Raw genomic sequence first — 14113 nt, 5'->3', positions numbered from 1 at the left:
TTTCTTTTTCCTTCTTATATCCATTTAAAAATAGTTATGCTAAAAGCCTAAAACTCAATTTTCACCAAACACACTAAAACTTGATTTGGTAAAAAATTTTATTTTTAAAAAATCATAGCACCTATATTTAATAAATTAAATTATAAATAATTTTTAATAAATATAAATAATAATTATATTTGATAAAATAATTTTTAAAATTTAAAAATATTATAATAGACATAAATATAAAAATAAAAACGATAAGTATAAGTACATAATATTTTTTATTTATTAAATAAAAAATAAAAAATAATTTTTTAAAAAATTTTGCCAAACTAAACCTAATTGATTGATCATTTAGCTGAGCAAATTTTAAGTAAAATCTATATTTTATCTAATAATTAATATTTTCTGAAAATTCTCAATGAGGTATGTGAGGTATATATAGCGCTTACCACACCTGAATTTTGTGCGTATATCACCTAAACTTTAATTATTAAAAAAATAGTAAAATATATTTTTTATTTTCTAATATTTTGAAATTTTTTAGAATTACTATTCCTTTTTAATTTATTTTAATTGTTTCCATAATATTTTAAATATTTTTTAATTATATTCCTGAATTAACGTTATTAACAAAATTTGATACAACAATACTGGACAAATGTGTTAATAAAATAAATTTGAAACGTAATAAATTAAAATTGATCAATAACATCATGTATATACATTTTACCTTTATTTTCAATTTTACCAATTGTATCACATTTAAAATAGATGTCAATTATGCTCCGGGATGTTGACATGCAAGGTGTAATGTGGCAATTTAGCATATTCGAGTGCCACACATTTGTGACACATCAACTTATTGTTATTATGTCAAATTGTCAATAGCTTAATTTAAAATGTTGGATAAATTTCCTAAACAAACTAACATGAAAAGTAATTTCAAAAATGTTTTTCTCCTTATCTCCGGGAAATTAAAGATGATGCATGTGTGAAGTGTGAACTTGACTCCATAGTCCATACTTGACAAAGGTGACAACAAAAAGGGTTGAGTTCCGCGTCTGTCACACAATTAATGGCGCTAAGTTACTCTTACTCCTTTCCCTTTCATTTCTTTATTTAATTGAGTCCAAGAAGATATCATGATTCCTGACTAACGTAAGTGACGCCCATGTTGCTTTTAGACATAGAAAGTGGCACACTTTCTCAATCTCTTGGCTTTACAACTAAGCTAATTAACAAATTATTTTTGGAAAAAGCAAATGGGTCATAGTTTTGTTTATGGAAAAATAGCATTTTGGTGAATGATTAGGCTTGTCAAATCTCCTGCTTTAGACAACAACAAAAAAATCTCATTGCTTTCCAGCAGAAAATAAGTGTTTTTGCTTATCGAATTAGATTTGATATGATCAAAATTTTGATTCGATTTATACTAAATTTATCATATTAGATTTAATATTTATACTCTTTACGTTTATATCGAATATTAAATATATTTATAAAATAAAAAATATAACAAAAATTTTATTTTTATAAAAAAATTAATAAAATCTCTCTTTTTTTCTCTAATAAATTTTTTTCCAATTTTAAATATGTTTACTTCTAAAATATTTTTAAACCAGATTTTTTTAAATAAAAAATAAAATAATACAACATATAAAAATAATTATTAATTAAAATAAAACATAAATATATACAACATATATTATTTATTTACTTATTTATTATTTAGTGCAGATCCGCATATATAAATGTGATATTTTATAATTCAATTTGAATAGAATGCAGATCACATACATTGGATTTGTCGATTCGATCATTTTACGAATCAGATCATATTTGCAAATTGCAATCAGATATAAATAAATGGAATGAATTTATAAATTCGATCCATAAACATTCTTATTAAAAAATGGTAAGTATATCTGGTTTTGCTAAAACAAGCTAAGGTCAAATGTCCCGTTTTTTTTTAGAAAAAATATTTTAAATCATGAAAAAAATCACACAACACTTACAAATCACACAAAAAAACACAAATTTTATGTGTTAAAAAAAATAAACCTTCTCTATGTTAAACTATAAATCGACAGGAAGTATAATAATCAATTCCAAAAAATCTTAACAAATGTGCGGTCTTTAATACATTATTTTTGAAAAATCTCAAAATTTTATCGAAACGACCTTATTTGTAGGGCTGGCAATAGATACGGTAGGGTAGGGTTTAGACTCTACTCTAATCCTATCCGTGAATTGAAAACTTTTTTAAAGCTCTATCATACTTTATCCGTGGGTTGAGAATCTCTCAACCTTAACCCTACCCGCACTCTAAAATTCTAAACTCTATCCTACCTGATTTTACCCGCAGAAACAAAAAAAATTCAAATAAATATAAAATTCAACCATTTTAAATTTTGTACATATTAATAAAATAAAAAATAAAAAATTAAATTTAAATTAAAATTAAAAATAATAAAATCTTAAAGAAATCCAATATAAAATTATAAATAATATGATTTTTAACTAACTTAGTGATTATTTCAAGTTTTTATAAAAAGAAAATTGTAAGTATAAGACTTACTTTCTTCACTACATACATAATTTTTACATATATATTATACAATATATTAAAGATGTGAATAAAGTAGGGTAGAGTATACCTTAAATCCGTACCCTACTCTACTCGCAAATAAATTTGCATCTTACCCTACCTACAACGGATAGAGTAGACAACCCTATTCAAACAAATTAATCCAAGTTGAATATCGAAAATAGGGTATATATTGCCAGTCCTACTCATATGTCACAATATAAGGACCATTATGGATTTGTCTTCAAGTTCCACAATTTGAGTGCGCCCGGCACAGGCACTACAACACTGCTGCATAGATGATAGTAGATCACCACATTTTCTTCTTTTCTATATTATATATTCATAGATATAAGTATAACAGAGTGAATGTCGAAGGTGTCTCCTAACTAGTACCGAAACGTGGATGTTTACCATCTTGCACGACCCAAAAAACTGTTATTTATGACTTATGAGTGTGTTCTATAATTTCCAAAAATAAATAATTATGATGTGGTCCCATGCATGCATATGGTAATCTTTTATTGCCAATTAATTGTGTTACACTTACACAACATCATCCACCACCTCTGCTGATAAGAGTAAGCTTGCGAAATCCGACAAACCCAAAAAACAATGCATGCGCATTCTAAATTTACATATTATGGGTATATTCATTGAATTTAACAAATAAATAAATAAATAATAAAGTTTATATATACGTGGGTGCAGGACGGAGCGCAATGGCTTTTGAACGGTCCAGAGCAAAATCTGCCACTGATATTAGCTGATAACGGCTTCGATGTTTGGATTTCTAATACCAGAGGCACCAGATTCAGTCGCCGCCATACCTCATTGGACCCTTCTTCTAAGGTTTACTTTCTTTTCTCTTTTATTACTAGTTTAATTTCTTCATTCTACTATCTCTTACTTTTAAACTATATTTCTTAACAAATAAATTACTAATATAAAATATATAATAAAATAAATTAAATATAATAACTAATTTTAATATATAAATAATATTTTTTAATTATTTAAAAATAAAAATTTATATATTTGTTAATATATTATTTAATAATTTTTTATTATTAATTTTTATAGATAATTATAGATAAATTTTTACCTTATTTAAATGTCTTACTATTTAAATCATTTATAAATTTTGAAAAATATAAAAACAGAAAATAGAGGTTAAACACTTAAACCTAATCTTAACGGTAAGGATATTGGTGTGTAAAAAACACAGGCGTATTGGGATTGGTCGTGGGATGAACTGGCTAGCTATGATGTACCTGCTGTTGTGGAGTATGTGTCCAGCCAAACAGGACAAAAGCCTCATTACGTCGGTCATTCACTGGTACTACATTATCTTTCTTGCTTACTTTTACTCAACTTTGGCTTCAGTTATGTTACCTTGTTTGGAGAGTGACAGTGTTAATTTTTGTTTTAAGTTTTAAATTTTAGATAATTTTATAATAAAAAATTGAATACTATTAATTTTAATTTTTTATATATTTTTCGTATTGTTAACGTGTCATTTTTTATTGATATTATAAATAAAAAATAAAAACATTGATTTTAAATTTTTAGTATATTAAATGTGTATTAATTTTATTTATTTTTAAACACCGTATTTAAAATACGGTTTAATTAATCACATCTATTATTTCGATATTTACAGATATTAGCGATTCATTAAAATTTATAATTACAATTTTTTTTACCAAAATACCTCTATTTATTATTAATTTATTCATAAATAAGCTATTATTTTGTCTCTAAAAATTTAAAATATTAATAAATTTATTCATAAATAAATAAAATTAAATTTATACTTATGATAAATGAAAAATCGTTATTTCGACTTATAAAAATGTTAAATATTAATAAATCTGCACATGAAAAAATTAATATTTTGATATTTTAAATAAAAATCATCTTTCGTAAATACAAAATTAATTTTGTTCATTCATAATTAATATCGTATGTTAGCGTTTTAAGATTTTATGGTTAACAATAATGACAAGAATTATTGAACTGAAACAAATTTACCACAGATATGGATATCGTGATGAGAGTAAATAATCACATAGAACAAGTGAATAACTGGGAAATTTAAAATCAAGATGATTGAATATAATTGATGCAAAACTAGAAATTAATGAGGATGTTTGGCAGGGAACATTGACAGTTTTGGCTTCCTTCTCGGAAGGGAAATTGGTGAATCAGCTGAAATCAGCAGCATTATTGAGCCCCATAGCCTATTTGAGTCATTTAACCACTCAATTATTAGATGTTGCAGCTAAGTTTTATCTAGACGAGGTAATTAAATTAATACAAGTTTAATATTCATCAACCATATACTTATTAATTAATTAATTATCAAGACTCAACATTAATTATCCGTCCCCATTATTCATAAATAGTGAGCTAAATGCATTAATTATAAACAGCTAACTTGTTTTTGTGTTTTGCCAAACAGTTCATTCGAATATTTGGGATATCGGAATTCGTTCCCAAAGGGTAATGTTATGTAGACTTCAACTCTATCACGTTTCCATGCATGTGTAATATAATTTATTTATTTTTTATGTGTTTGTACTTTTGTATTATTATTTTTTTATAGGATACCTGTTCAAGCCTTTCTCAAGCTAGTTTGCACTCACCCTGGAGTAGATTGTTACGACTTGTTGCCTGTTATAACCGGTTTTGACCTTCACCATACTCTATTCACAATTTCATTTCAATAATTGGATAGATATAGATAAAATAATTCAATCAATAATTATATTATATAGTCACTAAAAATTAGTTATTTATATAAACTAATTATATATTTATGCACATACATGTTGATTTCTGGTTCCTTTTAATAACTATCTACGTTCAAATTTTTTTTATTAAAGTATAATTCCGTGTTATTCTTTCAGGTAAAAATTGTTGCCTCAATTCTTCAACTATTGAATTATTATTGAAGAATGCACCTCAGTCAACAGCATCAAAGAATTTGGTACACTTGGCCCAGAGTACGTAGTCCATTATTAGTAATTGCTTACTGTAGAAAATATTTTGTAATATTATTTTTTAAATTAGTATTTACAATATTTTGTTAATTATATTAATTTTTAAAAAATATAATCTTAATTCAGATCGGTTATTTCATTCGTTAGATAATAACATATTATATTAAATATTATTTGGTATGATCATATGTCACAAAATAATTGATTAACATAATTTAACATGTTATTATATCACGTCATCATCTAACTTATTAAACGATTAATTTAATTTATGGTTGTATCTTTCAAACACTAACTTTATTAACAAAATCTTTCGATAAATAATTTAGAGAATAAATTATCTTTAAAATATGAATTTAAATATTAAATCTAAATTTTAAACTAGCAGATAACCACAGTAGAGAGACGTATATGATGATTATTATTCGTGAATTTTTTTTTTTCAGCTATTAGAAGTGGGGTTCTTGCAAAGTATAATTACGTGAGACCAGATTATAATTTTATGCACTATGGAGAAGCATCCCCTCCAGTTTACAACCTATCTAATATCCCTCATGACCTACCTCTATTTCTGAGCTATGGTGCTCGAGATGCTCTTTCTGATGTTGTTGATGTGCAAACTTTACTTGATTCCCTAAAGTCTCATGATGCTGATAAGCTTAGTGTTCACTTCATCAAGGACTATGCTCATCTTGATTTCGTTATGGGGGTCAATGCCAAAGACGTAGTGTACAATGCTGTCATTTCATTTTTCAACCGTCAATTTAATTAATTATTAACTTGACGAGAAAACATGTTGTTATAGAGGGTACTACAGTAATTTCAATTTATGTTATATGGTAGTTAGTTTGTTATCTTTCCCTCATGAAGGTTCAGTGCTATTGCTATACTATAAATAAATATCACTTCCTTCGTACTGTCAAGTGTCAACTCAAATTCGATACACTTTTACTTTCTTTTCTTCATATTGCTGAAAAAAGAACCGCACTTTGTAAAACAACAAATATAGAATCAAAGATTTATAAAAATTGGTATGTAAATTAAAGTAGTAAATTAATGGATCTCTCGTCTTATAAATTTTTTATTCTTTTTTATTTTTCTTGACGTGAGACTAACTTTATATACTTCTCACACTTTTTACATTAACAAGAGGTGCTTTTGGAAATTTTGGTAGAGATAGTTTTGGAAGACGAGGCCATGGAAGAAAATTATCTCAAGGCAAAAGAGGATCTGGACAAATATGAATTGGCCACCATGTTCAATTTATGGCAAGTTAAGTCATGTTAGCTAGCTATTGCTTCTTCGTTTTGATCAAAACTTTTAGCATACTCAACAACACACTTCCTCATCATCTATGTACAACGCACTTTCTCCTCTATCAAAAATTAATCCCTTTGTGTTGTCTGCTTTGTATTTACCCTTAAAAAGTATATCTTTGGATGTACATCATAAGAGGTTTGGTCATCCAACTATGACAATTGTACAGAATATTGTGAATGAATGCTCTTCGCTAGTGAATAAAGATCAATTACAATCTTCTTTATGTGACTATGTCAATCTTGTTGTATGGTTAAATTACATCAACTACCATACTCATTCTAAGACTGTTCACTCTAATCCTCTTGAATTGTTTGTTTCTCATGTTTAGGGACCGCTCCCATTATTTCATCTCAAGGATATAGATATTATGTGGTTTTTTTTGGATGTTTACTCAAGATATACTCTTATATACACTACTAGAAAACTATTTATTACAGGCGAATATTTCTAACAAATTTTATCCCACGAAAATACAGACAAATTTTGCGATGGAATTTCTATCAAAAACAAAAAAATTGAACTAGCATAAATTACAGATAGAAAAAGAAAATCCGTCGATAATTCTATCGGAAAAATTATTTTTTTTTGTGAAAAATAGTTACCGACAGAAAATCCATCTGTATTTAAATGAACTAAAATGTTACATCTTGTTAAATTATTACAGTCAGATTTTTTATCTATATTTTAAAAAATTGAGTTAAACCTAGCATTCCACCACCCTATCGAGCTCCATTCACACCACACAAATCAACCGCCCTTGTTCCTCTCTCCGCCATCAATCTATTTCTCCTCTCCGCTGCTGTCACCGCCGCTCGCATAGCACGAGCCCCCTCCTCCGTCGCCGCTCTCGTCGCGTTGCTCCCTTCGGTGCCATCGTTGCCATCATCCCAGAGTCCTCTCCGCCGCTCTCATCGCGTCTGTTCCCTTCATTTACCGTTGTCACAGAGTTCTCTCCGCCGCTACTCTAATCCGAACACTAATTTTGTGATTCTATTGCTTAGAGGTTAGATTTTCAATCCACTAATTAACTGAAACTGAAGCCCTCCATCGAGTAAACATTTGTGTGGATAAAGTAATATTTGTTTGATGAATGCTATAGTTGTCTAGATAAAAAATTTAATTCAGTTAATACTAGTTTGGATTCATCAATTTTAGTTTTCTACTAATTTGCCTATGTATCTCCTTGATCCAATTTTTAATTTCCACGAACCCTAACTATTGATTGAACTTTAATCGGGAATCAGATAGTGAAGAAAAACTACCGCATCCCACACCATTTCTGCCACATCTTCAGAACTCCACCGACCAAAGCCACTGCCTTCTTCTCCGGTAACCGCTTTTGGCAACTCCTTCTTTTTTCGGTCAATACAATTGCTCAGCTGGTACATCTTTTATTTTTCTTTTTTAATATTTTTAGCTTGACAATATTATGTGATGTGATGAGTGATTCACTGGTTCTTGTTTGTTGTTCATGTATCTAGTGCAGTTTGACCCTGTTACGTTGATATCAGCTTGATTTTAGTGGTTGTTAGAGTTTTTTTGTTCATTGTTCTTGAATGTTTGCCGCATATTTGCACTGAACAATATCTCAAGGCTTGTATTTTCTTATTCTTAGAGGAATTAATCTATATCTATAAGTTATTATTGAAGGATTACCATATGTTCATAACATACAACGGAAGAAAAGAAAGTAATCCTTAAAGATCTATTTTGTGCTTAAACTTTATTCCAATAATATACAATATATAGATCAGATCTAAATACCTGTGTACGCTAGTAAAAATCACTTTCTCCTTCGATGGTACGAAGGCGCTATGCGTATCCACACCGAGACTAACCTTTGCTGTCAACTCTTTGACCAATGAATATGATCTAAATTGAGAAACCTCTTGCAACTCTTTGCACGTTATAAAATTCTTCTCCAAGAATTAGGCTCACATAGGTTTATGTGCGTAGATGTAAAGGAATAAAACTCTTGTTATTCTCTCTGTTATATTCCTCTACTCTTGGCATACATATATATAGTACGAGATTTGTTACTAGTTTTAAATTTGATTATTAATTCAAATTTAAATCATATCTTGAAATTCCAAATCTAAATCCTTTAAATTTTATGAATCATATTATAACAATTTAAAACATAATCGATTTAGATCTCATCCAAATTTATAATTCAAATTCAGAAATAGAATAACTAATTATTCTCAAATCTCATTTAATATTCTCAATTATCATACTATTATTATATTCTTTGTGCTAGCAAAAAATATAATAATATTCCATCTGAATTAATATAATTATTTATTTGATCAAATCAAAATAATAATTAAATAATTCTACAGCAAAGATTAGAACACTCGTTAGTATGTGACCCCATAGGTTCAATACTAAGCGGGTAGTAAATTAGTCATACTAAATTTACTAATCAAGGTTGGCATCTAGCAACAGCCCTCAACGACCCGATAGTTTGAAGTAATCTATTTTTACTAAGAATCTCAGAAGAACAAAGTATAATTCTTTCCATCTTTCCAGCTCTTGGTTAACCTTTAGAGTATGGTTTAATTATTAAACTCTAACTTGTTACCATTATTATAATGAACTGTGAATGACCTAAAAAGCTCATTTCTTCATTCATTCAATCTCCTTGGCCAAGGTTTTATTCATTTCAGTCATTATCATCGTAGAGCTCAAACTCTTTATCGAGAGTTGACGGATTCCTTATTGATTAATAATTAATTCTACAAGTATTTAAATCATACACAATATCCATTCAACTAATACCCTAAGGTATTAGGTGTCCGGAATCAAAGTATAATAAATACATTGTTAATTACTATGACAGTCGCAGGTCAAAGTAAACTCTATTACTATGTTCATCTTGAGAATATCCTATTGACAAATTTGCGGTAATTATAACCATTAGGAATTCTCAAAATGAGTCAGTTCACTACAAGAGACACGCCGAATAGCGGCGGTTTTCTTAGGGATTTGCGACGGTTTTTAACGGCCACAAAACGAAATTACAGCAGTTCCACAAGTGTCGCCTGTTAGGGGGTGGAGATTTGATTTTGCGGCGGTTTTGAGAAACCGCTGGCGCAACCGCAGCAAATTAGGTTGATGATTTTGAGGCGGTTGCAAAACCGCCGCTATTTTGGTTAGTTGATTTAAAAAAAAATCTGCAGCGGTTTAAAACCGCCGCAAATTTATGTGGGTTTTTTTTAAATTGCGACGGTTTTGAACCGCCGCAATTTCTTACATGAGCTTAAAAAAAATTGACCAACTACAATAGTTCATACCATTTTTTTACTATATCCTATTTTCTTTATGTCATATTTATTAAACTTTAAATATTAACATAGAAAAAGAATAAATAAACAATATCATGATTAACAAAGCATAAGGTTAATCAATTTGAGAAGTGAAATAACACAAATAATTTTTAAGTAGAAAATCATTGTTAACAGATGAGCATCAGCCAATTGCATGAGATGTTTTTGCAAGCAAGTAATTAACTAGACAAAAAGTTAAAAAAAGAACATGTTGAGCCTTATCTTGCAACTGTACTGCACTCTACAGTGAAAGATACAGAGAACTATATATTAAAACCCAAAAAAAATATTCATGTGATTCTGAATTTTCTCACATCACAACAAATTTCGCTAAGATTTTTGCAGGGAGTACAATACCTTTTCATATCTCTTTGATGCTCTTTCATATTTGCCAGCCTTGAATAATGCATTCCCTTCTTCCTTCTTCTTTCCAGCTGCCTCTATCTTCTCGGGTGTATTCAGATCCCATGATTCCTTTTCTTGCATTCCATTTTTATTAAATTAGTGTTGTTTTTAATATTGTCAGAACCATAAAACATTAGGAACATAAGACAATTCTCCCTCACCTTTACAAAGGAAACCAGCTCAACTTCATAGTACACGTTGGAGTTGGGAGGAACGGTGGCCAATTCCTAAGTTGACCCAGATGAGCCAAAAGCATACTCAGGATGTATGGTCACCAATGCAACTTTCCCTTTCTTCATGTTCATCACAGCTTTATCAAGTCCATCAATTACTTGCTCCTCGTCAATTTTGAACTCAAATGGCTGCTCATCATCATGACCCTTCTTCACGAAAACAATCCCATCTTGCAGCTTACCAATAAGTTTCACTACAACAATAAAATAACGAATTCAACAACAGCAGCCAATGAAATAGTAAATGGAACAAAGAGAAGCATAATGCAGATCAAAAGCTTTACCTTGAACCACAGCTCCATCATTGGGACGTTCATACCCCTCTCCCTCCTTCAAGGTCTTCTTGAGAACATTCTTATCCTTGGTTATGTCAGATACAACCTTCCAAGATATCCACTCAAGATCAATTTGGAGCGAAGCATTCAGAGGTACAACACCTTCATCACCTGATGCTGGCCTTCCATTCTCATCAAACGCATCTGCAAAACTATACATGTCTGGGAGAAATGCAGCTAGCTAGCTCTATTCATAATAATAATAGTAATAATAATCATAATATATTGAGCATAGAAATAAAGAGGAGATGCAATAATAAAAGATAAACGATTTTTTAAGAATAATGGAACAATGACTGAATGAGGAATTGAGGATTACTCAACACTCAAGTGCAAACACCTTATCTTTTATATTTAATTATGAAAAGTAGATTAATTAGAAGAAAAAAAACTAAATACATATATATTTGGATAAGACAAGCATTTCTATAATTGATAGTTAAGCTGCGAAAGCTATGAACAATTGGGATTTTTACATAAATCCCAATAAGTATTTTCAAACAAGAACAGTAAAAATTCAACATTAAATCATAATAACTTCTATTCATCAAAAGACATAATAAAAGTTGAAACAGATATTTACCAAGAGAAGCCGGCTGCTGTTTCTTTCCAGACCCTGTAGGGTGACTTCTACCCCATTTCTGGCCTTGTTGTGGAGCTGAATTATAGTGACTCATATGTTCAATACAAATCACACTGATACAAAAATTGAAAATGTAGAATTTATCAGATAAACAAGTAACTGTAGTATACCTGAATCCAACTCTCTTGAACATTTTGACACCAGTAGGCTTTATTATTAGTGTCACGTAAACACCAGGCTCAAATTGTTCAATAACTTGTGTTTTTCTATTTCTCAAATAGTTCAGGATGATGTACTTGAATTCTAATCAAGGGATTTGTTCTGTTTCTCATATATTCTCTTTGAAATATTTTATGCCATTAATTTGGATGACTAAGCATTTTTTATAAAGAAACATGATGCTCAAATACTAAAGCAGTTTGTAATATGAAGTGTGGAATTGAAAGTTGAGCAATCGAGATATTTATATATATAAGTCAATGATTTCAACTATATCCTTGGTAAATAGAATGAAGATACCTAAATAATAGTGGACTCAAAAATTTCTAGCATTGCTTTATGCTTAAAAGACTCATTTGCTGCCAATGTTGTAGGTTCCTTAATACCATCGATGAAGCAAAGCAATTACTGGGTACAAAAAAATTAGCAAAACCAATTTTAAAGTGCATAGAAAGAAAGTTAGGAGAATATTGGAACAAAATAGAAGCAGAATAGATTCAAGAAAGGAAGAAGCAGAGTACCGGTGAGTCTGTCCCAGTTTCAGCGACGGTTGTAACTGGTGGCGGCGTGTTTAACGGCGACCTCCATGCAGCTTCACGCTCTGCTACTTCACGCTCACGCTCTTCAATATAACTTTGCATCTCTCTCTCTCCTTCATGATCCTATCTTGAATATCAGCATCTAATGCTTCTTTCAACTCTTGAACAAACTTATTTACCACAACCTTTATACGAAGAGACATCCTTGGCTCTAACTTCTTGTGTTAAAATTCCAAACCTTGAAACGCACACCAAAAAAGTCTCATATATTCTAGTACTCAGTTTGAGAATGGAATACCCTAAAGAACAATAATCAACTTTGGATTTATGCTTAACAAGCACATAAAAATTTGTTTGGGAAGAATTTTCATTCTTTTAAACTTCATACTGATGCATCAATTAAAAACATAACTATCCAAAGTATTTCTTTATTACATTTAGTTTTGAATGAGCTGCAGCAATATTCTATGTTATTAAAATTTGCTATTCTCAAAGTTACTTATTTTTTTGAAAACTAAGGAAACTTCTCAATCTGGGAATATTACTGCATGAAACTGGCAATTGCCTTAATCATCCTTGTCAGTATCCCTAATCCCTGACCCAAGAAGGTCCCTTATAAGTTTATATTTTATCAAGTACAGAACAGAGTAAAGTTTCCTTTGAGGTGATATGGGTGAATTGATACATATAAATGTTCCAAACCAAGAAAATGAATCAAAATGTTGAGGCTCCTAATTAGAAGATAAGTTTCTTGGTATCTATGTCATCTTCAGAGATATAATAATAATAGTAATAATTCAGCTCAAAGTGGTAATAAATAGGTGAATCAAACCAAATCAAGTGATTATATCAAAATAAAGCAAAATGGAAGCATGTAATCAAATATGATGACACATTATGGAGCAGACTTTAACCATTTACCCATAATTAATTAATTAGTTTTAAATCACACACAAATCATCATCTTCACTTCATCAAGTCTAGGTTCAGCTTTACCATTTCATTGCAAAGATCAGCACAATTCTAGTAATCCAAAACCCTAAAACTAAGTTCAACAACAACTTCTTTACTTATCCTTTTAATACCGAAAAAAAAAGCAAAATGTACAGGAAGAGAGAGACAATGAGTACAGACCAAGGGAACTAAGGAGAGGATCTGCCACCTCCGGTTACCATGGCCGCCGTTTGTCGTTCATGGAGCCACAGCCGATTTTTTCAGCCGAGCACGCACCCTTTATCCATTGCCGCGGTCACTCCCTTCCCTGTTTGCTATTTCTCTTCACTAAAAACCTAAATAGTATTTGGGGCAAGAGAACAAGCATTTGGAGAGGAAGAGACTAGAGAGTGTGTGTGCTGCAGCTTTGGTTGATGCTTGATTGTGTTCTGTCAATGAAGCCCTAATTAATTTTTTGGACTAACACGAAGGATGGAGGGGAGAGAAGGAAAGGGAAAGGGGTTGGGGGTTGTGCTATGCTATTTTCACCTTTCACTTTTCAGTTTGTGTGTTTTGGAGTTGTCTGATAGAAATGGAAAACGATGAGCTATTTTCACCTTTCACTTTTAGACTCGGA

General features: G+C 30.1%; 2 protein-coding genes across 3 annotated transcripts in view; one reads left to right on the top strand and one right to left on the bottom strand.

Moving 5' to 3' along the window:
- Positions 1-6453, top strand: part of LOC107494755 (triacylglycerol lipase 2) — a 7820-nt gene extending 1367 nt beyond the window's left edge. Inside the window, exons 3-9 of one of the 2 annotated variants that reach the window (XM_016115789.3) lie at positions 3287-3427; positions 3804-3914; positions 4736-4879; positions 5040-5080; positions 5184-5263; positions 5488-5583; positions 6027-6453. In XM_016115789.3, the coding sequence (XP_015971275.1) occupies positions 3287-3427; positions 3804-3914; positions 4736-4879; positions 5040-5080; positions 5184-5263; positions 5488-5583; positions 6027-6352 (939 nt within the window). In that variant the 3' untranslated portion in view covers positions 6353-6453. The remainder of the gene's footprint in view (positions 1-3286; positions 3428-3803; positions 3915-4735; positions 4880-5039; positions 5081-5183; positions 5264-5487; positions 5584-6026) is intronic. The other variant, XM_052251299.1, reaches the window with a different exon arrangement.
- A 4113-nt stretch (positions 6454-10566) lies between these two features.
- LOC107494810 (peptidyl-prolyl cis-trans isomerase FKBP62-like) lies at positions 10567-12645 on the bottom strand. Its single transcript, XM_052263108.1, has 4 exons — positions 12526-12645; positions 11786-11860; positions 11152-11383; positions 10567-11061 (listed from the first exon to the last, which is right to left on the bottom strand). Exons 1-4 carry the CDS (start codon positions 12643-12645, stop codon positions 10862-10864), a joined length of 627 nt encoding a protein of 208 aa, XP_052119068.1. The 3' UTR covers positions 10567-10861.
- Positions 12646-14113: the final 1468 nt, after the last annotated feature.

Source organism: Arachis duranensis, chromosome 6 (genome assembly GCF_000817695.3).
Source record: "Arachis duranensis cultivar V14167 chromosome 6, aradu.V14167.gnm2.J7QH, whole genome shotgun sequence".
In the NCBI taxonomy this organism is placed as follows: domain Eukaryota; kingdom Viridiplantae; phylum Streptophyta; class Magnoliopsida; order Fabales; family Fabaceae; genus Arachis; species Arachis duranensis.
This window is presented reverse-complemented; position numbering and strand designations above follow the sequence as displayed.

What these genes read in the sequence shown, in the direction of transcription:
- LOC107494810 (XM_052263108.1), bottom strand. Translation starts at nt 12,645, where the DNA reads ATGCAAAGTTATATTGAAGAGCGTGAGCGTGAAGTAGCAGAGCGTGAA. An exon ending in AAACTGGGACAGACTCACCG is followed by an intron (nt 11,861 to 12,525) that starts GTACTCTGCTTC and finishes ACTATAATTCAG; the next exon opens with CTCCACAACAAGGCCAGAAA. An exon ending in ACAGCAGCCGGCTTCTCTTG is followed by an intron (nt 11,384 to 11,785) that starts GTAAATATCTGT and finishes GAATAGAGCTAG; the next exon opens with CTAGCTGCATTTCTCCCAGA.